This window comes from Eubalaena glacialis, chromosome 9 (assembly GCF_028564815.1).
Source record: "Eubalaena glacialis isolate mEubGla1 chromosome 9, mEubGla1.1.hap2.+ XY, whole genome shotgun sequence".
Lineage (NCBI taxonomy): Eukaryota > Metazoa > Chordata > Mammalia > Artiodactyla > Balaenidae > Eubalaena > Eubalaena glacialis.
The window spans coordinates 10,035,540-10,059,103 of NC_083724.1; the positions used below are offsets into that span (position 1 = coordinate 10,035,540).

The window sequence follows — 23,564 nt, forward strand, 5'->3', positions numbered from 1 at the left end:
CGGAGGATAAAGGAAAGCAGGGGTCTGAAGTTCAAGGCCACAAAAGCTGCTTGAACATGTCCATTAATGACAGAGGCCACAGGGGTACCTGCGAATGCAGGGGGCGATTCACATTACTCCGGGGCTCCCACTAGAAGCTGGCGGCCCTTCCTCTCCTTTGAGGTTGTCAACCCAATCGCAGGCTGACACTCACCCACATGCATGGGAAAAGGAGAAACACACACACCCCCACACGCAAACTCTGCAGCATAAACGTGACATGTGGAGCAGCTATCTGTTAGAACACCTTACACAGAAAAGAACAGCATTTCTCACACACCCTATTGTTTTAGCCCTTTGGTCTTCATTTTCTGACCCGGCAGTGCTTTATGATCATTACAGTATTAAGTTTATTTCCGATATTCCAGGTGAGATTTTTTTTTTTCCTAATTAAAAGATAGAAATAATGTAATCACCAGAAATGAAAGGAAAATATGTTTGCAGTTGTTTGGTATGCTGCAGATGAGTTTTTAAATGATCACACTGTGAAATATACAGATTTTCTTTCATAATAAGATGAAGAGCTGATGGCAGAAATTTTATCCAGTTGGATGAAATATATAAATCATGAATTTCATAATACTGATAATTAAATGTCCATCTTCCAATTTAAATGAGGACTAGATTAAAACTGCATGGAGAAGGCTGATATTCAGAAATCATTAATTATTTTTAATTGCTTTGCGCTTTCCCGGTCTGATGTCAGAGTTACACGGCTCGTACGGGGTTCTGTGTTTCAGATAAAATTCTCCTTCTCTCTGCACGAGTGTCGTGGCTAAACTGCCGGCCGATGGACTCAGGCTTGTCCACTCCCACATGCTTCCTGATGTCAAACATCTTGAAAAGAGACTGGTTTTTAAGAGGCAACAGCTGTGCAGGGCAATAAGCTGGCTTTTCCAGCAATCAAAAAAAAAAAAGCAAAAACAAAAACAGAAACAAAAAAAACTTGAAAGACACAGAAAAGCTAAAGGCAAGGTGACCACAGCCCCTGTCTGCCGGGTCGGTTCCAGGTTCCGGCTTTGTCCTGATGCAACTCTGTGCCCCTTTCACTCTCAAAAGTGACGAAGTAGAAAATAAATCACGTGGTCAGCCTGGTGCTGACGGACAGATGAAGATGTCAGGCGCTAAAAGGTGCTTCCCTGCACCACGAGGCCTCAGCGCATTTCTGCATGTGGCTCATCCTGAAACTGTGGGCTGAGTTGGAGATTTTTGGTTTTATTACATGCTGGTTTTTTTTTTAAAAATTTATTTATTTGTTTATGGTTGTGTTGGGTCTTCGCTTCTGTGCGAGGGCTTTCTCTAGTTGCGGCAAGTGGGGGCCACTCTTCACTGCGGTGCGCGGGCCTCTCTTGTTGCGGAGCACAGGCTCCAGACGCGCAGGCTCAGTAACTGTGGCTCACGGGCCCAGTTGCTCCGCAACATGCGGGATCTTCCCAGACCAGGGCCCGAACCCGTGTCCCCTGCATTGGCAGGCAGATTCTCAACCACTGTGCCACCAGGGAAGCCCTACATGCTGGTTTTAATATGCATCTGCTTTACTGTACTAATTTATACGACTGTGTCAATTTTTTTCAAAACGGAGAAAAACAAGTTCTTTGGTAAAAATTCTTTACATGGAGCTATAAATCAGTTTATAACCACCAAAAAAACAAAAGACTCTTACAGCGTAGTGTCCCATACCTACTGTCACCTGTTCCTTAAGTAAAACCTGCCATGTGGCTGACAAGACATTCCTAGGTTGGAAAAAGCAATCCTGGTGCCTCTGGGCTGAGCTGCTTGTTACGGGGACCCTCGGCACAGGTGGCCCTCAGGTTGGACAGGACGTCGGGGAGCTCCTCTTTCCTGACGTGCCCCGAGGTCCCCAGCCTCTAAGGCACATGACGCCCAGCACAAGAACATTTCTTAAGAAACATCTCACTCAACTTCCAAACATTTTAGGGGTTCAAACATGAGTGGATCTGCCTCACATGGCCATACAGTTTGTCCTTATCAAACTCACGGAAAAGCGGCTGTTCTGCTGTTCCCAGCACCTTACAGGGCCCTCTGTACAAAGAAAAATTCATAAAAGGAATAGTTAGGCTCTCCTCGAACAACCAGCTTATTTTTAGGTTGTCCGTAAGGAAACTGTTGACTCAGAACCAAATCCAGAATCTCCGCTTCATGCAAAGCCTCACCCACAGCTGCACCCTACTTTGCTATCCTGTATTTTCATTCACTCTTACTTTTTCCCTTCCGTTTTCACTTTGTTACATGCATTTTTGCAGCTACCTTAAATCTTTCTGGAATAGGTGGAAGAGAAATGAGCAAACGGTCAGACACCTAAACATCTAAAAAAATTATAAGGGAAAAAAAAGGGAGGATACCATCATCTGGGACTAAAGTAGAAGATGTTCAGGAGAGAGAAGATATTCTTTAAAAGAAAACTAACAGCCACTAAAAGTTCTGACAAGGAAACTTAGGAACTGGGGCTTTGGGACAGAATGTAGAGAAATCAACATGGCCCTGCAGAAAGTCCTCCCAGGAGAAGATCTTAAGGGCATGTAACTGAGGGAGACACACCAGTAAGAAGATTGCCAGGAAAGCATGAGCCCATGAGCTGCCATTTATCACAAGTAAGGACAATTTAAAAAGTGGTTTGCCAACCCTACTATATGCAGGTTACAGAGTGAGACAAACCAGGTACCCACCATTTTATTTCATCTCCTCTTTCAAGAAAAACCATCCTCAAACCCTAAGGAGTGAATAACATGGTGATGGGGAATTTGAGGGGCAAGAAAGGTGAGGGGACGGCTGGAGCAGCCTGGTGCTTTCAAGCTCAGTCGGTGTCTGGAGGGCCACCGGGCGCAAAGGATAAGTCAGTGGTCTCTGAGGAACATCAGTGGACCGGAGGTTCCAGGGGACTGAACAACAGAAAAAAATCATGTCCTCGAAAAGGGATAAAAAGATAGTTATTGATCTGTGGCCTGGAAGTGATATCCACTAAAATCTGAAAGCATATTATGAGTCCGAAGACTAGCGAGCACTCAGAAGAGATGGCGATCGCTGGGATCAGCAAGGCTTCCCAAGAGCGTGCCAAGTTAACACTGGTCCTCTATTTTTCCTTCTTACGAGAGCAATACGTGCTATCACAGAAAAATGAGACACCGCAAAGAAACAAAAAGAAGAGCAGGAAAATCCAGTGAAAACCACTCTAAACACCTTGGCATGTACCTTCCCGGACCTTCAGATATATTTTTAAAAATGAGATCACACTGCACATCCTGGCTGTCACTTAACAGCATTCACGCACATCTTTTTATCTAAATCAGAACTGTTTCTGATGCTTGAAAAGTTAAGGCCACTGTATGGATGTTTCATAATTTAACCACTTGCCTTTATTTTAGACATTTACGATATCCGCCCCCCACCCCTTTTTGGGGTATTATATTTAAAAAGCAGCAGTGCTCGCCCTTGTGGATAAATCTTTTTTGCACATCTGTATTTTCCAGAGGAAATTCCTGGAAGAGGAAGTGTGCGGATCAAAGGTGTGCTTCATGGCCATTGTGATGAGGGTACAAGATGGCAGAGAAGGGAATAAGCTGCTCAGGATTTCAGCACGATGTTCCTCACCCCAATTCTGTGGGCAAGAGAGAACTACCCACTGGCTGGACAGTGCGGAACAGTCGGCATGCAACGCTGACGGGACGCGTGGTACCCCAGGTGGCTGGATGGATATGAAGATACAGCAAGACAGCCCCGCTGAACACGGGAGCACCGCGCAGAGATGGGCTGGGCTGCTCAGAGATGGTGGCCCAGACACTGTAGGGTTGGAGCAGCAAATCAGGACGATCACCTGCCCCAGAGGTCAGAGGGTACTCCCAGGCAAGGCAGACACTAGGCTAAACGCTTTCCTTCCTCCCCCCTTCCTTCCACAACCATTTCACGAGCACCTCTGAGTGCTGGGGACAGAGCTACATGCTGTGTCCACTGGTCTCTCAGCAGCTCTGAGCAGTGTCTCTCCCTCTGCAGGCAGGACAGAGATGAACTGTCTCAGTGAAAGGTACAGAAGGAATATATTAACAGGTATGCCCTTGGGAAAACATTTAAAAGTACATATTACTTTAATAACCATACGAACAAATTAAATGTGGGCTGCTCTTCAAACTTCTAATTACATTGTTTGGAAACCTACTTATCTTAGGAAGGGACCGCAAGCAAGGGGCGCAGTAATCAAATGGTTTCAGGAACGAACCAGAGCAGACCAGGAGTTCGCACCAAAGGCTCAGTGCCTGACGTCCGCAGCGAACGTGTGCCAGAGCTGGTTCGGGAGGAGAACAGTTTGGTGATTCGTTCCACTACCAGCAGAGCGCCAGACATCATGGCTTTGGGCACTGTGCACGGGCTGGGGGCTGGGGCACATGTTGCCTTGCCTGTTTTTGGAGTGAACCACTGAAACCATAACTTGGCAATACCAAACTGAGACATGCCATTCAGTGCCAAATACTGTTGGAATGGGGGGGGGGGCGGGATGGGGGGGGGTCTCTGCTCCCTTCTAGCCAGAATGGCTCGCAGGCAGACTGCCGCTGGGCAGGCTTCCCAGCTGCACCACGGCTGCGCAGTGCTGAGTTTGCAGGCCTCATGGAGCCCGCGGGTCTCACGGGGCACGCCTGGCAGCATCCCAACAAAGCAGTCCTGGACCCTGGCGGGGCAATTTGGTGCTGCCACCACCGAGGAGGCCCGAGCTGCCTGCTGCCCTGGGCCACAGCCTCAACTACCTCTGTCTGGAAGATAAAATCCAGTTGACTGCCACTTACGTAAATGTAACAGGAAGTTTCTGAATGGCTTCCCCTGCGTCTTGAGGCTGTTACCTCGGTACTGCTAAACTAACAGCTGAAATGAACCCAGACAACACCTCATCAAAGCCGCGGGGTGAGGAAGCAGTGGCCCAGAGGCAGACAGGAACACTCCTGCCAAACCAGAGGAGATTTCACTCTGTGGGCCCTTCTCTGCAGAAACGTCAACAGCTGGGAAAGCCATCAGAGAATCCAGGTAAGGTGGGGGCAGCCGAACCCCGTGGATGGAAAAAGATTTGCGAGCTGGAGGGGAAAAAAAGTCATCTGCTTTGATTGAGCTTTCCTTATGTGCATTCGGAACGGGGCCGCCCTGCTGGATTTCACAGACCTATTTTGCACCACTCTGCCACTAGGCATCTGGGGAAATATTCAGCTTTTCTACAAAATAGGTCATCTTTCCACACTTGTTATGCTCCTTGTCGACTCTGCTGAAATAGCCAGCGCACAAAAGAAATTCTCCCTGGAGATGCTTCTCTTAGACAACACGTTCCCGCTGCCCTGGGGAGCTTGGCTCCTGGAGAAAAGCCAGGATGAGGGCTTTGAGAACGTCCCTGTCCTTCCCCTTCCCCTTCCCCAGCAGGAGCGCCACCCAGAAACGGAACAACTGGCCTTTGCTTATACTTCCAAACCTATTAGGGAGTGATCATAACAAGAAAAAGTAATACTGACACGAATTATACCATTGTTCTATTTCATCTATTTAGTAACCTGAAGTTGCAATTTTTAGAAAAAAGATTACCTTTCAAATAACCGATTCATTATGGTACATGAATGAATGCCATGTTCCTGTGTTCAAAACGTCACTCACCATTAAGGGTATGTGCTGGTAAGTGGCACCGATTTGCCATTTCCCCCTTATATACAAACGCCCCCCAACTGGAGGCCCCGTATAACCAGAGTCAAGTTTGTGGGTCTCCTCAGCTCTTAGCGAGTCACCTGCCCTGCCAGGCACCTAATGAATCTCAATTCTGTAATAAGGCTTGTAAGTTTTTTGAAAAAGGAAACTAGGACTGACGAAGTTCCTGCCAAGGTAACACCATCCATTTCAAGGCCGAGTTCAGAAATCACAGACTCATACGATGGGGCTGGGGGTGGGGGAGACGCCAGTGCACCCGCTGGTCACAGACCTGGCTTTGAGAAATGAGAGACAAGGACAGACGTGGATACGGAGGGCAGGTGGCACCAGGTCTCAGGTCTGCGGGGTCCCCTGTCCCCGCGGGGAACCTGCCCTGGATCTGGCAGGTGAACGATGTGGTAACTATTCTCTGGAAACCTCCCTTCAAGCTTGTGAAATCCACGCATTGTTTTTCATCATTAGTTTCAAAACATGCTGAGTACCTGGCCCTTCACTAAGCGCTACGGTGACACAGAGGAAAGGGAAGGCCTGGTCCCTGCAGGGAACAGGCCCCCTGCAGGGGTAAAAAGAGAGGCAAGACACACGGATGCCATTAGCAGCCAGGAAACACGTAGCGGGAGGCGGTGCCTGGGACACAGACGCGCTAGCTGGCCCTTCGCAGCGGTCCCACGTACCTGAGATGGCATACAGACTGGAGTGCTGGTACTCGTAGTCAGCCCGAGCGCTGTTCCTGCCTCGGAAGGTAGCAGGGAGCGTGAGAGAGATGTGCCTGAGAAAGACAGAGGAGAAAAAGGAGGTTACAGGGTGCACGGAGCAGTCCCCACGGCTCAGAAAGCACAGGCGCCACCGACAGCCCACAGCACACAGAGCACGGGAAGCGGGCAGTCCTGGGGACCTCCGCCTTCTCAAGCAGGACTTGAGCTGCCCCACCAGCTCGAGTCCCGCTAGGAACTCATAAGTTTCCAGACATCAGTGGCCACCTTTTTCCATACGGGGAAGGACATCCAAGAGGAAGAAAGGGTTTCCCAAGCCTTAAGTGATGTGGCAGATGCCCCGAGGAAGTGGGTGATTGAATCCTGACCTCTACCCACTGGGCAAAGTGCACCAGTGGGACCAGGACGCTCAGCTCTGAGCACAGGACTTGGTTTGTCCTGTTGTCTTGGTCCCATTACCCATCCAGTGGCTTCCATGCCTGTCCCGCGGGGCTGTGGAGGGTGACAGCCCAGGAAGCACTTTGTGAACGAAGGCGTTAGGTGTTATTACCACGTGTGTCCAGGAAACGAACGCCCACTGAGAACCACAATGGCACGTTCCCCTGAACTGCTGTGTCCGCGTGTCCCCCTCAGGTGGGAGCACACAGTAGGTGCTCAGAAAGTACCTTCCATCGACCCAGCTCGTCTTTTATGGTGCAGGTGTTGGCCATTAAGGCTCACGATGCCCACACGTAAGCAGGTATTCGATCGAAACACATAATCTGCTTGTTGTGGTCATCAGCTGCCTTTAGCCAATGCCGAGAAGAAAGGTTACAATAATAGGAAAACCATTTAAAACCCAACAGGTCTGGGGGACAAAAGCAACACAATTACCTCTTCGTGGTGTGACTGGAGGTTGGTTTGAAGTAGCTCAGTAGCCTGAGCTCTGGTCACACACGGTCATTTCTAAAACGGAAGAGGGGTGGGTAATGATCCCGTAAAGAAAGCTTACGTTCTACGTGCTGCCCTTTCCACACAACAAACGCGTGACCTCCCATAATGACTCTGGGCAGGGCCTGTTCCCACAGGCCCCGGAGGAGCAAACATCTGTGCCACCGGCCGGCCAGCTGGACCAGGGAGTGGGGCCTTGCTGAGCGCGAGTCCTATGTCCACGGCTCAATCCTGATGAACTGAGGATGCAGAGGTGAGCTACCCCCTGAAAGGAGCTCTCAGGCTGGGGGGACAACGGGGCAGGAACAAGCCACTGTGCAACAGGACACGTGCTCAGAGGAGAATAAAAACCACGTGCTGAGTGAGCACGAAAGCAGGCGGGTGGGGCTTCGGGGGACACCGCCTCAGAGGAGGTTGCTGGTCTTACAGGAGGAGACAGGAGCGACGGCAGTCAGGGAGAGCTGACTCTGCTGCAGGGTTAGGCTGTCTGTGGGAGACAAAGCCAGGGCCAGACCGAGAGGACACCAAACGCCACACCAAGGGCTCATCTGCTTGGACGAAGGTTCTCACACTCCGTTCTGCCCGTCACAGCACAGATGCAGGCACTACTGCTAACCATACAGATTCACAGTCCCAGCTCTGGGGAGTCTGGTTCAGTGGGCCTTGGGTGCAGCCCAGAAATCTCTCTGACAAGCCCCAGCAGTGCCTCTGAAGACAGGCCGCGTTCGGGAACCCTGGGAGGGGGAGGAGCAGCTGCAGAGGGTTTTTACGCAGTTGATCGATGCCTCTGACCACAGCACTTAGTCAATGAAGCTGAGCAAACAGAAGAATGAGTTACTGACTGTGGTTGTGGGTGAGCAGAGCTAAGATGGTGACAGGCGACCCTGCAGGGAGGGCTCGCCCTGAGCTGGGCCCCGGGGCCTACAGATCCCAGGGTTCTCTCGTGGCCCCGCACGTCGCCCCCGCAAGGCAGGTACAGGGCCCGGTGCAAAACCATGGGGGGACCTGTCAAATATCATTAAGAATTTCAAGATGGCGACAGCGGAGCGTTAAACCAAGCGCGGGGCCCTCCTGAGCGCGGGGCCCCGTGCGATGCACTGACCGCACACCCGAGAAGCTGGCCGGGGGCAGGTGTCGGCCCTGCACCCGCTGTACGCCGAGGGCTTTTCCAGGATCCGGGAAAGAACCCACATCCCGAGACTGCTGTGCCCCGAGAGCCCTAAGAAGGTGTATCCCACCTAACTAAGGACACGGAACATCTGCACGGAGCGACAGCCGCTCCAGGAAGCTCGCAGAGGAGGTGGCGTGTTGGCTGAACCTCGGACGACAGGTGCATCTGGGTGACTGCACAGAGGGCCTCCTCCTTGGATGAGAAGACAGGGTCAGCCCAGCCATTCAGCTGTCAGAGATGGCTGAGCAAGCCCTGGCCCACATCAACCCAGATGGCGGGGGAGGGGGGGACTTGGGGTGGCAGGACAGGCAGGATCGCTGCTTTTGCAGAGCTCACGCTGCAGCAGGGGACACAAACACGTCCATGAAGTTACAGGAGCAGCGGCTGACGCAGGGCAAGCAGGAAGGCTCTCCGCACTCCCCCGAGGAAGTGCTGTTCCGGTGGGGAACTGGGGATGGGCAGGGGTGGAGGGGTGAGGCAGGGAGGGGCTCTGGGGCATCTCCTAAGCAGCAGGAGGTCTGGCTGAGGGGGAAGGAGGCCGGGGTGGTCAGGGCCTGAAGGCTAGGGAGAGGGTAGGGGACCAGGCTGAAGAGAGCTTCGGGGCCACGGCACCCAGGACCCCACACAAGCTCTGACTTTATACTGAAGGGTTTGTAAGCAGAGAAGTGACGAGATCCAATTTACAATTTTAAAAGATGACCTGCTTGCGGGAAAGTGAGGGAAAAAACTGAGATGCCACGGTAGATGGGTACAGAGCAGCCAATCACGATGAGGACTGTCATGGAACTGCAAGCAATTATGAGGCACCTACTGCATGCAGACTCAACAGTTCCCGTCAATATCACCTGCTGTGACCCTCTAAATGAACAGTTTTGGGGTAATTCTACGGCCCACGGAACTTAAGAAGTGTACGCTAGATAATCAAGCTGCCCGGCTCCTTAGCTGCCCTGTCCACAGGCACCTCCTGGCCGAAACTGCCTGCCTTTCTGGGGCAACAGGTTTTGCCTGGCTGACCCCACTCTGCAACTCCTCCTCCCCTGGCCTAGTTCCTTCTGTCTCGCAGCAGCCCCTCCTGGATCCTCCTCCAACCTCGTGAGGGTTGCTGTTGGCAAGGGTTCTGGTTTAGTGTGTTCTCTCACTCCACACACTTTCCCTGGGCAACCTAACCCACATCTGTACCCTGGTTTTAGCCGTCCTCACACACCAGCCCACCTCTCCAGACTCTCTTGTCACTGCTTACCCCTCCCTCCACCGGGAAGAGTGAAAGTCTTGTACATCTCTGAATCTGCCACGTTTTTTCCTGCCTCAGCCTGATTCTTTAGCCACCCCACTCCCTCCTCCTAGAATCCCCATTTCCTCCTTCCCTCCTCTTCAAACTCCTGTTCGTCCTTCAAGACTCCACCTAAGCATCCTCATTTGGTAAAACCCTTGCTGGGCTTGTCGCAGGCTAGATTGGGTGTCTGTGCGTCCTCTCTCACTCCAGTTATCCCAAGACACCTTCTCAAGAGCAGGACCAGACCAGATCAAGTTGGTACCCTATTTTCCAGGACAATTTCTTCCCCAGAGTAGACAATCACTGAACAAATGGCCGTTGAACAAATCGAGTGTTGAACCTATGGCATTAAAACCCCTGTATCTTTTCAGACATGAACTGCTGTTGCCTCTACTATTGCATTTTCGCCTGTGTGTTTGCTGAGTTAGACTCAGGGGGTCTCTGGGAGACCCATGACACCACACATCCCACTCCCCTCTGCTACGGAGGAAAACAGGTATGACATAAGAAGTCAGTGGTGGCAGCAACCAGGAATTTACAAGGGAAAAAAAAGAAAAAAGAAAAAGTTTCTGATCACATATGATAGACAATGTGGGGCTGATGTGGTAAATGGGAAATTAAAAGAGAATTCAAGTTGCAGGCCTGACTCTTTTACAGACCAATTGCTCAATAGGAATCCATCAAATTGAAATCAGGTTGCCAAAAACTCCAGCTCTGGTGGCTGACGGTGAGGGGGACGGGGCAGCATTAAGACCAGACAGTGGGACGGCACCCGGCCAGAGAGGGCCGTAGGAAGAGGAGTCCCTGCACCACAAATAGCTGCTGCTTTTGCATTTTCACTTCTATTGTTCCTGGACATAGGGAGGAAGGGACGTGGGGACAGGAGAACGAAAAGGCACACCGAGGCCTCCCGTTAATGAGAGTGGACAGTTTGGGCCGAGGAGACAGATCACCTGTGGTTAAATCAAACGAAAAAGTCCCCTGCTGAAGGAGAAGTGGCCCAGGGGCGCTCAACCTCCTATCAGCCTGAAAGTGAGGACGGACAGGAACGGCCCTGCAGCCAGCCAAGCCTCAGAGCGAAATGAGATTCTAATTCCTCGGCATCTGGTGGGGACCCACCTGCCAGGTGCTGGGCTGGGTTCCTTCACGTTATGTCACCTTGCCTAATCCTCTCAGCAACCTTTTTAGGCAGGAACAATCACTTTCAGTTAACAGAACAGGAAACTGAGGCCCTCCGAGACGAAGCTGACAGAAGCGAGCTAGAATTCATGAACAGGTCGGTCCACGTGTCCTCTGGAGGTTACCATCATCATCTTAAAGTTGCCCTGATGGGTCATCTTCACCATCAGGTACACAGAGTGAGATCACTCAACCAGGAATCTGGGGTCCACCCTGAGAGGCCCGGGGAAACCGATGATGCCAGGGACTCGACCTGTCTGCCACTTACTAGCTCAGTGACCCTCACAGGTCACAGTCCCTCTAATATGGGAAAAAGGGAAAAGCTACAGGCCGATTTGGACACCCAGTGGAGGCAGTGCTGGTGTAGTGGTGAAGAGTACCGAGCCCAGAGTCCACCCGACATAGGTTCAAATCCCAGCGCCACCAGCAGGGGCTGGGTGCCCTTCAGCAAGGGGGTGTTGCCTCCCAGTGCACAGACGCAGGCAGAGCCGACAGCACACCACCAGGACGTGCCAAGCACGTGGCAGTACGATTCCTGCTCTGCTTCTTCCCCTTCCTGCCCTCCCTGGCACTGTTTTAAGCCGCGCTCGCGAGGGCCTCAGTACAGGACCACTATGAAACGCCTGTACCTTCCCTCTGCGTTAGAATGAAACCTGAGCTGCCCCACAGCTGGCAGGTCCTGCCAGTTCTGGCCCATCCCTCCTCTCTGACCTGGGCTTGTCTGTGGTCCCTGCACTCACACCCTCCAACCTCACCAGCTGCTTTTGGTCCCCTCCTTCCCTCACTCGCATTCCCTCTTTGGGGCCTCTGCACTTGCTGTTCCTGCTTCCATCAGGCACCCCTGGGGAAGCACCCCACCTCTCTCTGGTGGCGCGCCCCCTCGACACTCACTTCCCTTTCTGCTGAGCCCTTCCCGCTTAACAGGACTGTCAATTTGTTTATGTGTCACTAGGACACGATCTCCGTGACACTTTCTCTTTCCACCGTATCCTTAGTGCCTACAACAGTGCCCTGCACACAGTGGGCACTTAAAAATTATTAGGGAGAACCCTGTAAGATTACCTAATGCTGTTGAATGAACCAATGAATCCAGTTCTGACCTGCAATTAGAGATCATTTGGGGAAACTTATAGGAATTACCTTCGTCATGGCATTGCTTATAAAGCCAAAAAATGGAATCAAATTAAATATCAAATAATAGGGGACTGCTTAAAAAATTACAGTACAGCCATCCGATAAAATATTTTACAGTCATTTAAAATATTTTAGAGACTACTTAATAGCCTGAGCTCATGCCCATTACCATAGCACCTACTGAGAAAAAATATAAAACCCTTATTTTTACACTTGGAATTATAATCAGTTAACCCAACACTCTTTGGCTTATTGCCCATAACCTGATGATCTAATAAGATTAAAGGGATGCCCCACTCATGACACTGGGTGATGCTGGAGGAGGAAAGAAAGAAGAAGCCAGGCACTTCAGTAGAACATGGCCACTAAACACTCAGCTTTTCTGAAGCGCCTAACCCAGGGGAGTTACAAGAACAAGTATCAAACAAGGCTGAGACGAAGTCCATGACCATGATGCTGGCTGGGACCCACCCAGACAGCAATTTCAGTGGAGTCATTTCAATGAGCCCCAAAGTTGTTGATCACTCTGTGATCCCTCTAGATCACTCTGTTGATCTAGAAGAGTGTATTTTAGATTTTAAGAGAGTTCATAAAGATCACCAGCAGGCCAAGGAGAAGTAAACCCAAGAACTCAGGAAATTGGCTCTAGCTGGGGTGGCACCTAGAGATGAAGACCCTCTGGTACCATCCCCGGTAGGTCTTGGACCACTGGAACAGGGGCCTGACCGTTAGAGGCCAGCAATTTCTGCCACTTGACTCAAATGATGGATCATGATTCCAAAATCTGTTTGGTAACCAGAGAATTCCAACTAGGACAGCCCCTGAATCCTAGGGCAGCTTTACCAAGCTTTCCTCCCTGTCCCCCACCCCCAGAATGGCCCAGAGAAGACAGGGCACATCCTGCAAGCCATCACGTCTCTCTGCACGGGCGCTGGCTGTTCTGTAACAAATAGGACAGCATCGCATGTGCTGCCAACCACAGCTCCGGCTAAATAGAGGCTGAGGGAAATTCCGTTTTTGTCCCCCAAGTCAGTCTTTGGCACCTTATTCAATTAACATGGCCACTAAGCCGCAGACAGCTCCATATAAAAGCCCTTCAGTTATAGAATACATTTTATTATGTGACAATAGTTGCCAGCACGATTTATTTCCTTTGATGGGATTCTGCTTTTTCCTTGTTAATTTAAATCTGTATTTTCTAGTGCTGATTCCAGGTCTGTGTGAATTTTTAAAATGTTACCATTAATCTTCCGAACCCAGTGGCCACGTGTAATGAAGATGGCTCTGCCCAGGCAGCTGCGATGCAGGCTCTCCTCTCAAACCGTTGGAGGGCAGCGCTGAGGGGCCCGTGGCTGGTACGGCAGAGGTGGACTCATGGTTAGAGACAGATGTCACTTCTATCTTCCATCCCCTGCGTGCGCGCACGCGCGCACACACACACATGCAACCAACAAATTGTGTGGTGTTAAATCACAATTCCCATTCTGTTTTCTGGCTATATCAAAACCACCTTCTGCGTGCGGCAGCAGTTTTCCGTGTGTGCTCCAGGGACCTCCAGGGGTTCCTCAGACTCTCTCAGGGAGTCCACAAGGTCACCACTACTTTCATAATAACACTAAGACATCACTTGCCTTTTTCCCTCTCATCCTCTCACGAGCAGACAGAAAAAACTTCCAGAAGCTTATGAGATGTCATCACTCTGTCTCGTGTTTTACATTTTTCTCGGTTTTAATTTTTAATAAGGTAAATATAGATAAACATAACCCACATCAACAAAAGCTCTTTTGAATCCTCATTTTGTTTTTTCTCCAGCAGGATGGAATCCTCAATTTTTAAGACTATTAAAGTCCTAGACCCAAAAGTTTGAAAACCACTCTTCTAGGACAATGTGTTAAATGTAACTCTGTGGAGGCAGATGTCTGGTTGTATTACCTCTGGGTCAGGATGTTCCTTAGACACAAGGCTCCGAGTCAGAATGACAGACTACTCTAGATATTTAAACAGTATATCACCCAAATAATGAGAAAAACATTTGTTTACTCACTTTCACTGGTATAAAGAATCATTAGTTGAGGGCTTCCCTGGTGGCGCAGTGGTTGAGAGTCTGCCTGCCAATGCAGGGGACACGGGTTCGAGCCCTGGTCTGGGAGGATCCCACATGCCGCGGAGCAACTAGGCCCGTGCGCCACGACTACTGAGAGTGTGCGTCTGGAGCCTGTGCTCCGCAATAAGAGAGGCCGCGTCAGTGAGAGGCCCGCGCACTGCGATGAAGAGTGGCCCCCGCTTGCCGCAACTAGAGAAAGCCCTCGCACAGAAACGAAGACCCAACACAGCCAAAAATAAATAAATAATCTAATTAAAAAAAAAAAAAAAAAAAAGAATCATTAGTTGAAAATATTTAAAAGACTGAAAAAAATTCAAACTAGAAGGATGAAATGATACATGTCCTAAAAAGACATCAGGACTATATGACTTGTAGGGCCAGACGTGGCTCTAGCCAGACTCCAGTCACCAAGGGTCTACAAAAACTAATGAGAACAGAGAAAGGTAATGATGGTTCAGAAGATTACCACCAAACAATGAGCGCCCAAGGGAGAGGAGGGGAGGGAAGGAGCAACTCACACATCCTGCCCTTTGGCCAACACCCGGTCTAGAAATATATATCCTCACGAGGGCCTGTAAAAAATGTCACAAAACAAGATAAAAAGAACATTACCTCTGGGAAAAAAATGTACTGTAGGATACAGAAAAAGCTATCTGCATTAGAAATAATGTGGAAATAAAATCTCCCAAACTGAATCAGCAGTATCGTGGATAAGCCCCCCACTATTTTCCAGAATGCAGAGAAGGAAAGAACACAGAGATGACAATGTTGAGGAAAAATATGATAAATATGGAGAACTAAGACCAATCTAAATATTCTAGGTGTTAGAAAGAAATCAGAACAATTAAAAGAGAAGTAACAATAAAAAAGTTTAAAGTTTGCCTGATTAAAAACCAACTAAACAACAAACAACAAAATATAGAAGCCGATAGGGCTTCCAACATTCCAAGCAAAATCAATAGAGACTCACAGCCAAATAAATCCTGATTTCAAGACTACCTAATTTCAAGACTTAGTGTAAAGCTACAGTAATCAAGACAGTGTGGTACTGGCATAAACACAGACATATAGATCAACAGAACAGATAGACAGTCCAAAAACAGACTCACACATATACGATCAATTGATTTTCAACAAAGGTGCCAAGACAATTAAACTGGAAAACAGTAATCTTTTCAACAAATGGTGCTAGAACAACTGAATAGCCACACACAAAAAAGAGAACCTTGACGCTTACCTCACACCACATACATAAAATAACCCAAGAGATTCACAGAACTATTCTAGAAAAGAGGAAAAGGAAAGGGTAAATTATTAAGTCCAGGCCCTGGGGTTTGATACTTTTTATTTAAACACATCTTGATTGACCAGACATAGCATGGCCTCTTCTCAGAGAAAAGACAGGAGAAAATCTTTGTGACCTTAGGTTTGTCAAAGACTTCTTTAATAGGACACAAAAAACCAAAACTCTTCCAGAAAAAAAAAATCGATATATTGGACTTCACCAACATTTAAAACTCTTGTTATTCAGAAGATGCTGTTACAAAAATGGAAAGGCAAACCACAGACCCAAAGAAAATATTTGCAAACACATATCTTACTTATAACTAGGATATATCCAGAACTTACAACCTAATAGAAGACTAACAAGCCAATTTAAAAAAGACCATATGATTTGAACAGACACTTCACTAAAGAAAATATACAAATGGTAAATCAGCACATGAAAAAAATGTTCAACGTCACTAGTCATTAGGGAAATGCAGATTAAAACCACAATGAGATATTACTAATTGCTCCTACATTACTGAGGAGCAATTAGAACTCTTATGCACTGTTGGCAGGAATATAAAATGGTACAACCACTTCAGAGAACAGTCCGTAGTTTCTTAAAAAGTTCAACGTACCCTATGGTACAAGACAGCCATTACACTCGTAGATTTTTACCCAAGAGAAACAAAAGCATATAATTTGTATACAAATGTACCAAGCAGCTTTATACGTAAAACGTAAAAAACTGAAAACAAGCCAAATGTCCAATATCAAGTGACCGGATAAACATATTGTGGTCTAGCCATACAATGGGTACTACTCAGAAATCAAAAAGGAACCAGTGATACATGCAAAACGGATAATCTCAAGATAAGGATGCTAAGTAAAATAAGAAAGATCAAAAAGAGTACATATGGCATGATTCCATTTGTATAAGACTCTAGAAAATGCAAACTAACCTATAGGGTTAGAAAGCAGATCTATGATTGCCTGAGGAGAGAGGATGTATTACAAAGGAGCACAGAGAAATTTTTGGGGGTGGTGGATATATTCATGATCTTGATTTTGGTGATGGTGTCACAGGTGTATACCTACCTATGTCAAAGCTCATCAAATTACACTTTAAATATGTGCATTTATTGCACATCGAGTATACTTCAGTAAAGCTGAAAACACTTTCCTGATCTTAAAAAAAAAAAAGACCTAATAAAGAAGCCAACGGGGTTCACAGTATTCCAGAAAAGGCAATGAACAGAGACCCACGATAAATCCTGGCAAATACTAACGGTGACTTCAGACCTTTCTTCCGTCATACTACATGCTGAAGGCTAGGGAGCCACAGAGTTAGGAAGGGAAAGAAAGCTGAATGGATGAAAAATTTCTGAATCCCTAGTTGCCTTTCACATGTGAAGACAACAACAACAAAGATCCCGTTCCTTTCCCTGAAATAAATACATTAAAACATGCTCCAGGTGATTCAAAATTAAGACCTAAGAATAGGGAAGTAATGAGACAAAAGGACTGGCGTTTATTCTTTTCCTCTGGAAACCTAGCCTGAGGAAGCAATCTGAAACATGAGAAATGACTTATTTAAGATAAAAACAGTAAAATAATGTTCGCTGACATTTTCGCAGGGCTTACCCTTCACATGCATCATGTAATCCCACCCGGATCCTATAACGAGGCGCTGAGATCATCTCTATTGGACAGAAGGTCTCAGAAAGGTTCAGCATTTTGCCTGAGGGGGCAGAGCTTGGATCTGAACCCGGATGAGGCAAATTACAAAATTCAGCTCTGAGTCATGACTCTCTCCTCAAAAACAGGAAATAACATTATAAGATGTCTGATTCAGAATATTTTACAGACGTGAAATGATGTTTACAGGTTTTCTGGGTGGAATTGGGGGAGGGTGCTTATGACATGATGCTGAGTGAGGAACTCGGGCGCAGACTGTGTTGAAGACAGTGATCTCGGCTGCAGGAAGAGGCAGAAACCGGATCCTTGGGGTGGCGTTTGTAAGAGCAAGGGGTTGGGAAAGTGTTCATGCAATGCTAGCAGGACAGACCAAGGAAAAGGAACGAGCCAGACATTTTTGTATCAACATGGTCAGATCTCAAGGACGTGGCTGTAAGGTCAAAACAAAAGGGAATAAAACAAAAACCAAGCTGCAGAATGACATATATGTAAGCCACCACGCAAACAATATATTCCTACGGGTACGCATACATGTATATCCCAGGACAAAAAGGACCTGGTAGCTTAGAGCAGTGATGGCCCTGGGCTACCGGCAGGACTGGGGTGCAGGACGGTGTTTGTGGTGTGGACAATACAAGTCTCTGAGGTCAGGGTGTGGATTTTTTTTCCCCCTGCTTTTTATATATTTTTATATGTTAATTTTTTCAACGAGAAATTATTTTTCTTTTTATCAGAAAAAAAGATGGCAAACGTTAGGATGAGAATTCTAGAAGAGCAAGGGTATATATAAACACGTCCTGCACAGCACTTGGTGCTAAAGGAACATCTTGTTTTCCAGCTAATGTGGCTGCTGGTGGACAAGGACCAGAGGTGATGTGCAAAAGAAAGTAACGGAATGGGGGGAGGGATGGAGGAGGAATATGCAAAAGCCACAATAACTGAGTGAAGGTGGGCAGGGGGAGAAAGAACACGGCAAATGGCTAAATGAAATTCCACTTCATTCCTGCAAAACACCATTGGGAAGAAGTCATCTGTGACACACAGCTTCTGTGCCAGGTGTAAGGACATGCTTAATGAATGCCATTTAATGAAGAAAAAGGCTCTTATAAAACACCTGGCACAAGCAGGGTGAGGGAGTCACAGGAAGGGAGACCTTCGCCGCACCTGCTGGCATTTTAATAAGCACCTTCTAGAGCGTCCGCTCTCCAAGGCTGGTCAACAGTGTCAGAACCAGGTCCCTGACCACTGCCCACACTCGCTGACAGTTTGGGGAAGCTGATTTCTTAAAGACCATATGCTCAGGTATTGGAGCGCTCTGGAAGGTAATTAAAATGGATCACTTTCAGCTGGAAGGGTCTGACCGGCGCTCACATCCTCCTCTAAGACTTCACAGACAGGATTCCTGCGCCGGGTCCCCTGTGCTTCCAAACCGCGATTTTGAGTTACCATTCAGATCTGTGCAGACCCGGAAAGGTGAGAAAACACTGCGTTTTCTTGTAACCTGGTTCTACTAAAACAGAGAGTCAGTTATGACCCTGGGCCCTAAAATATTTTTAGGTGTGGCGATTTTTTTTCTCACTGATTTTGGAGCCAACCTCAGAAAGTGCAAAGTTTACTACCCTTTCTCGTGATCTGATGAGACATTTTGTTTTGTTCTGTTTTGTAAATGACACCAGCAAAGTCAAGTGTGGTTTTATGAAACCTAAAATGGACCTATTTCCTCTGCAATGATAATTCACTATCTTAAACCTTCCATGCCCAGACCTGAAACTTAATTCCAAATATACCCAATAAATTGATGCCATCCAAGGGGAGACAGACTGTGGGATCCAGAGGCACACAAGGGTACTAGAATCAATACGTTGTGACCAATTCAGTCCACCAGTTTTTAAATGAGCTCCTACTGTATGCCAAGCACTGTGTTTGGCCCTGGGATCGTTTTTTAAAAATGATAAGTGCATATTACTAAATGAAAGAAGCCAATTTGAAAATACAACATACTGTATGATTCCAACTCTTATGACATTCTGGAAAAGGCAAAACTATGGAGACAGTAAAAAGATCAGTAGTTGCCAGAGGGGCCTCAGGGAGAGACGAACAGGGAGAGCACAGAGAATTTTTAGGGCAGTGAAAATACTGTTCATGATATTATAATGATGGACATATGTCATTATACGTTTGTCCAAATCCACAGAATGTACAACACCAAGAGTGAACCCTAAGGTAAACTGTGGAATTTGGGTGATTATAATGTGTCAATGTAGGTTCATCTTAAAAAAAAAAAAAAAAAAAAAAAGAAGGAACCATTCTGGTGAGTGAGTGACATTGATCATGGAGGAAGTAAGGCATGAGTGAGGGAAGGGGGTATATGTGAAATCTCTGTACCTTTCTATTTTGTTGTAAACCTAAAACTTCTTTAAAAAAATAAAGTCTTTTAAAAATAATTTTTTAAAAAATCCCCAAACCCAAATAAGACTCATATCTTTCCCCTGTAGTTGTATCTATAAGTAAATTGAAAAAATTGAAACACATACATAAATCCCCTCTATCATAAAGTAAAAAGCTCTAAGTATCATAAGCTGTAAAGAGAAGACTGTAAGGTTATATGCTTCAATTTTAAAGCAATGGCATAAAACAAAACAAACATCTGTTGAGGGCCTACCACACACCAGTGCCTCCACTAGAGCCTATGAAGTACCCAGGGACGTGGGAGCTGCAGTGCCACCTGCCAAGAGGGAAGAACGTGGTGGGGGAGGAAAGCCCGGGGCAATGAAACAGCAATTCAAGAGTCAAGACAACAACCTAAGAAATGTCACAAAGTAAGGGAGGGGCAACAGAGGCTTCTGCAGTCAGAGACCTGGGAGGTCACTGCCGATTCATGATTGGGAGTGGCTTTCTGGAGGCGGGGGCACTGAATGCTTTGTTCCTGTTATCACCTGTGTTTATGACAGTCACCACTTACTGAGCACATTCTTCATGCTTCTCACTCATCTCTAATCTTCACAACCCAGTGGGTTCTACAGGTAGGAAGAAAGAAGGTTCAGAGAGGTTAAGGAACTTGTCCAAGGTCACACAGCCAAAGGAACTGGCTGAGCTAGGATTTGAGTTTATGCTTTTTCCACAAAGCCATGTTGCTTTACCAAGACAACACAAGCACAAAAGTATAAATGCAGACTTGTTCATTTTCCATTCAGGAAACCCAATTGCCATGATCAATATAACTTCAACCTACCAACTTGACTATATAATGAGTCTTCCTCATGGGCAACACAGACACACACACAGACACACAAGCACACTCCAACCAAATCACTCTGCATTGGACAAGGGAAAAAAAGCTGCCACTGGAAGACTAAGGAAATCTCAATTCCAAACTCCCCAAGTTCCTAAACGCGTAACTTTAATGTATGTTACGACAACATACTCGACAGCATATGGCAAATCAATTACTAGTTTAAATCTTAAAACAGAAACATGGCAAGTGTGGTGCAGAAATAATCAAGAACAACGGTTCAGTTTAGATTACAGTGGGCCACTAGAGTTTTGAATACAATTAATCATCATTCCAGGCAATGGGAAGCCATATTGACACTTATTCCTAATTTGAATATTTAATTAGGGTGAAGTTCTTCATCAAATTACCACAGAACTGGGAGAAAGCCTGGAAGACTTACACAATTGCTATCTTAACCCCTTCCCAGCTGCTCACCTGTGAGCGCAGCTCTGCGGGGGAGAAGGCCTGTGCCCAGCCTGATGCCGTGGGAACCCAGGGGGGATGCTGGCGATCGAGGCTGAGAGGGGCCAGATGGTGACAATAGAATGGTCCAAGGGAACGAACTGCTCGTGCCCAGAGTGAACTCTGAAACGAACCCTGGACCAAGACAGAAAGTCACATGCGCGAGTGCCCACTGTGTGCCCGGCGTGGCACTTCCACGTGTTTCCCCATTTGGTTCTCACAGCAACCCTGCAAAGAAGGTATTCTTATCTCCATTTGATAGACAAGGAAACTGAGGCTCAGAGGACTGATATAACTTACTCAAGGTATCACTGCTTGTGAGTGTTATCAAGAAGGCCAAGTTACTCATCACACACACACACACACACCCCTACCTTGTACTCTCCAAAAGTGACAAAGAAAACACTTAACAGTCAATAAAAATGTATTTAAAGCTGTATTTTGGATATTCTGCATCGTGCAAATAAATTGGAAGGAGAGGGCAACCAAACCCAGGCCTCCTCAAGCAGCATTCTAAAATTCATCTCTTAGATTCAAAATGCACCACTGAGCCCCCCGAGCTGGGACATCACAATGACGCTGTGTCCAGCTGCTCCGGAGCCGGGTGAGGGCATGGGCAGCAAAGCTCAAGTGAACAGCCTTGGACTGCAAACTTGACACCTGGTGCTGCCGCCCCGACCCTGCACGAGGAAGCCTTGCCGAGGCAGTCACTGCACACCACCACTGGTGGCCGGGGCGGGCTGGCGGGGTGGCCGTGGTCAGTAACAGGACAAGAAGATGTGAATTTGGTTTTCTTTTCTTTCAAAATGGCAATGGCTCAACAGTAGCATTTATAACTATCTGTCAGTTTGGACAAGAGATTACACTTCCTTAAGGTCCTCTTTCTCACTGTATGAAAAGACTTTTATTGACATTTCACAGGTGCCATGTGATTCTGAGTGACCAAAAGTAACACATTTTCCCATGCAATCTCCCCCAAGACCCCCAGGATGGGGCCAAAGGCTGGCTGTGCACACTGCGCTTGGCCATGGTGGGTTCAGAGATCTTTCTGCTTCCAGACTCCACCGAGGTGCTGAGAACGAGGGGCATCCTGATGGTTTCTGACTAGCAATTTTCTTTTAGAAGCTCACGACGGGTTCAATTACCCTCCTGTGGACGTGGCCAGAGCTCCATATGCAGCGGCCACTCTCGGCAGGAAGCGGATTACGGGACGGAAGGGAAGAGCCGGCCGCGCAGCCCCGCGCTCGGCCCCCTGCCCGGCGGGCGGGCTGCAGGAGACCCAGGATCCAGCAGCCCTGCTCCGAGCCTGCTCCTTGCGGGAGCAAGTGGCGTCGGGAACTTTGAAACTTTCCTTTGTATATTACATTAATCCATACAAGAAAATCTCTTTTAATGAGGAGTGATGTAGTTACAAACTCTCCAGAGCCATAATTAGAGCAAACTAATTGAAGTTGTGTTTTGACACACTTTCCAAATTCACGGGTGCCGGATGACATATTCACAACACTGCTGCCGCACAACCATGGCGACGGCAAAATCATTAGGCTAATAACACTTATTTGCATTCTTCTCACGCCGGCAGCTCTCCCTTAAATACTGTTTCTACTACTGCTCCTTTACTGTAAGTTTCCACTGAAAGATATTAACAGTAATTATTAGTACTTCAGTGGAATTTTAACGTTAAAGAATCGCAACCTGCATTAACATACATCGAATGCCAATTCTTTTCCGTAACCACCGCTGGAAGGTTGGGGGTATCTTCCTCCACCCCTCACCCCACAACCTGATGGCGACACAGTTTCACAGCTTCACTTGGGACAACCACTCCTAGCCCACCCCCGGTGGGATCTGAAGTCCGGGCTCCTGAACTATTCTGTTTCAAATGTTTGACGAGGAAAATCTTTTTTTTTTTAAAGTACGTTAAAATGAAATAGTTCAGGAGAAATTTTTTCCGAGCAGTTAAAAAAAAATCAACAATTTACAACACGGTCTTTGGTAATAATACTAATGAATTCCAGGAGGACGTGCTTTAACCACTCTGTCACCACCCTTTCAGTGATGAAAGAGACTTGGAATAACCAGAACGTGAGAAAGGCCAGCACGGGCGGGGCAGGTCTGATATGTCAATAGGGAGGCCCTGTTTGCCACCAACAAGGCCAATTTTTTGGATGCTTAACTCACTCACACACAGAGAGGAAGACTCGACAGTTCTGAATAATGGTTATTAATGACTCCCTCCTCTAAAGTGACAAATTACTTGTGAAATTTAGAACCGGAGAGGTATGAAGAGTGAAGGGAGCATGCCAGGAAATGCCAGCAGAACGGAGTTCCTGCTTACTCCACCGCGGGGAAGGGCTGGGCCCTGGAAGACAACTCGGATCAAGGGCCCACCTCTCTGGGCATCTGGTGGCTCTGCCAGGGCCGTGAGCACAGCCATCCCCACCTGCACCTCGTGTCAGTGGCCAGTGTCTCACCTCCCAGGTGCACTGTGACGGGGAGGTGAGACACTGGTTCCAGCCCTGCTCTCCCCACGTGCCAGCCTCAACAAGTCACTGCCAAGAGCCCCTCGCTGGATACTTAGGGTTGGGCTAGACAGTCACTCAGGTTCTGGGCTTCTATAAATAACTTGG

At 47.6% G+C, this 23,564-nt stretch overlaps 1 protein-coding gene across 1 annotated transcript in view; it reads right to left on the bottom strand.

Annotated features, from left to right (window-relative positions):
- The window catches only part of LOC133097265 (multivesicular body subunit 12B-like), an 87,677-nt gene extending 70,441 nt beyond the window's left edge, over window positions 1-17,236 (bottom strand). Inside the window, exons 1-2 of the mRNA XM_061199167.1 lie at window positions 17,145-17,236; window positions 6,402-6,496 (exon numbers count right to left, since the gene is read on the bottom strand). Coding sequence (XP_061055150.1) covers window positions 6,402-6,496; window positions 17,145-17,236 — 187 coding nt within the window. The remainder of the gene's footprint in view (window positions 1-6,401; window positions 6,497-17,144) is intronic.
- Window positions 17,237-23,564: the final 6,328 nt, after the last annotated feature.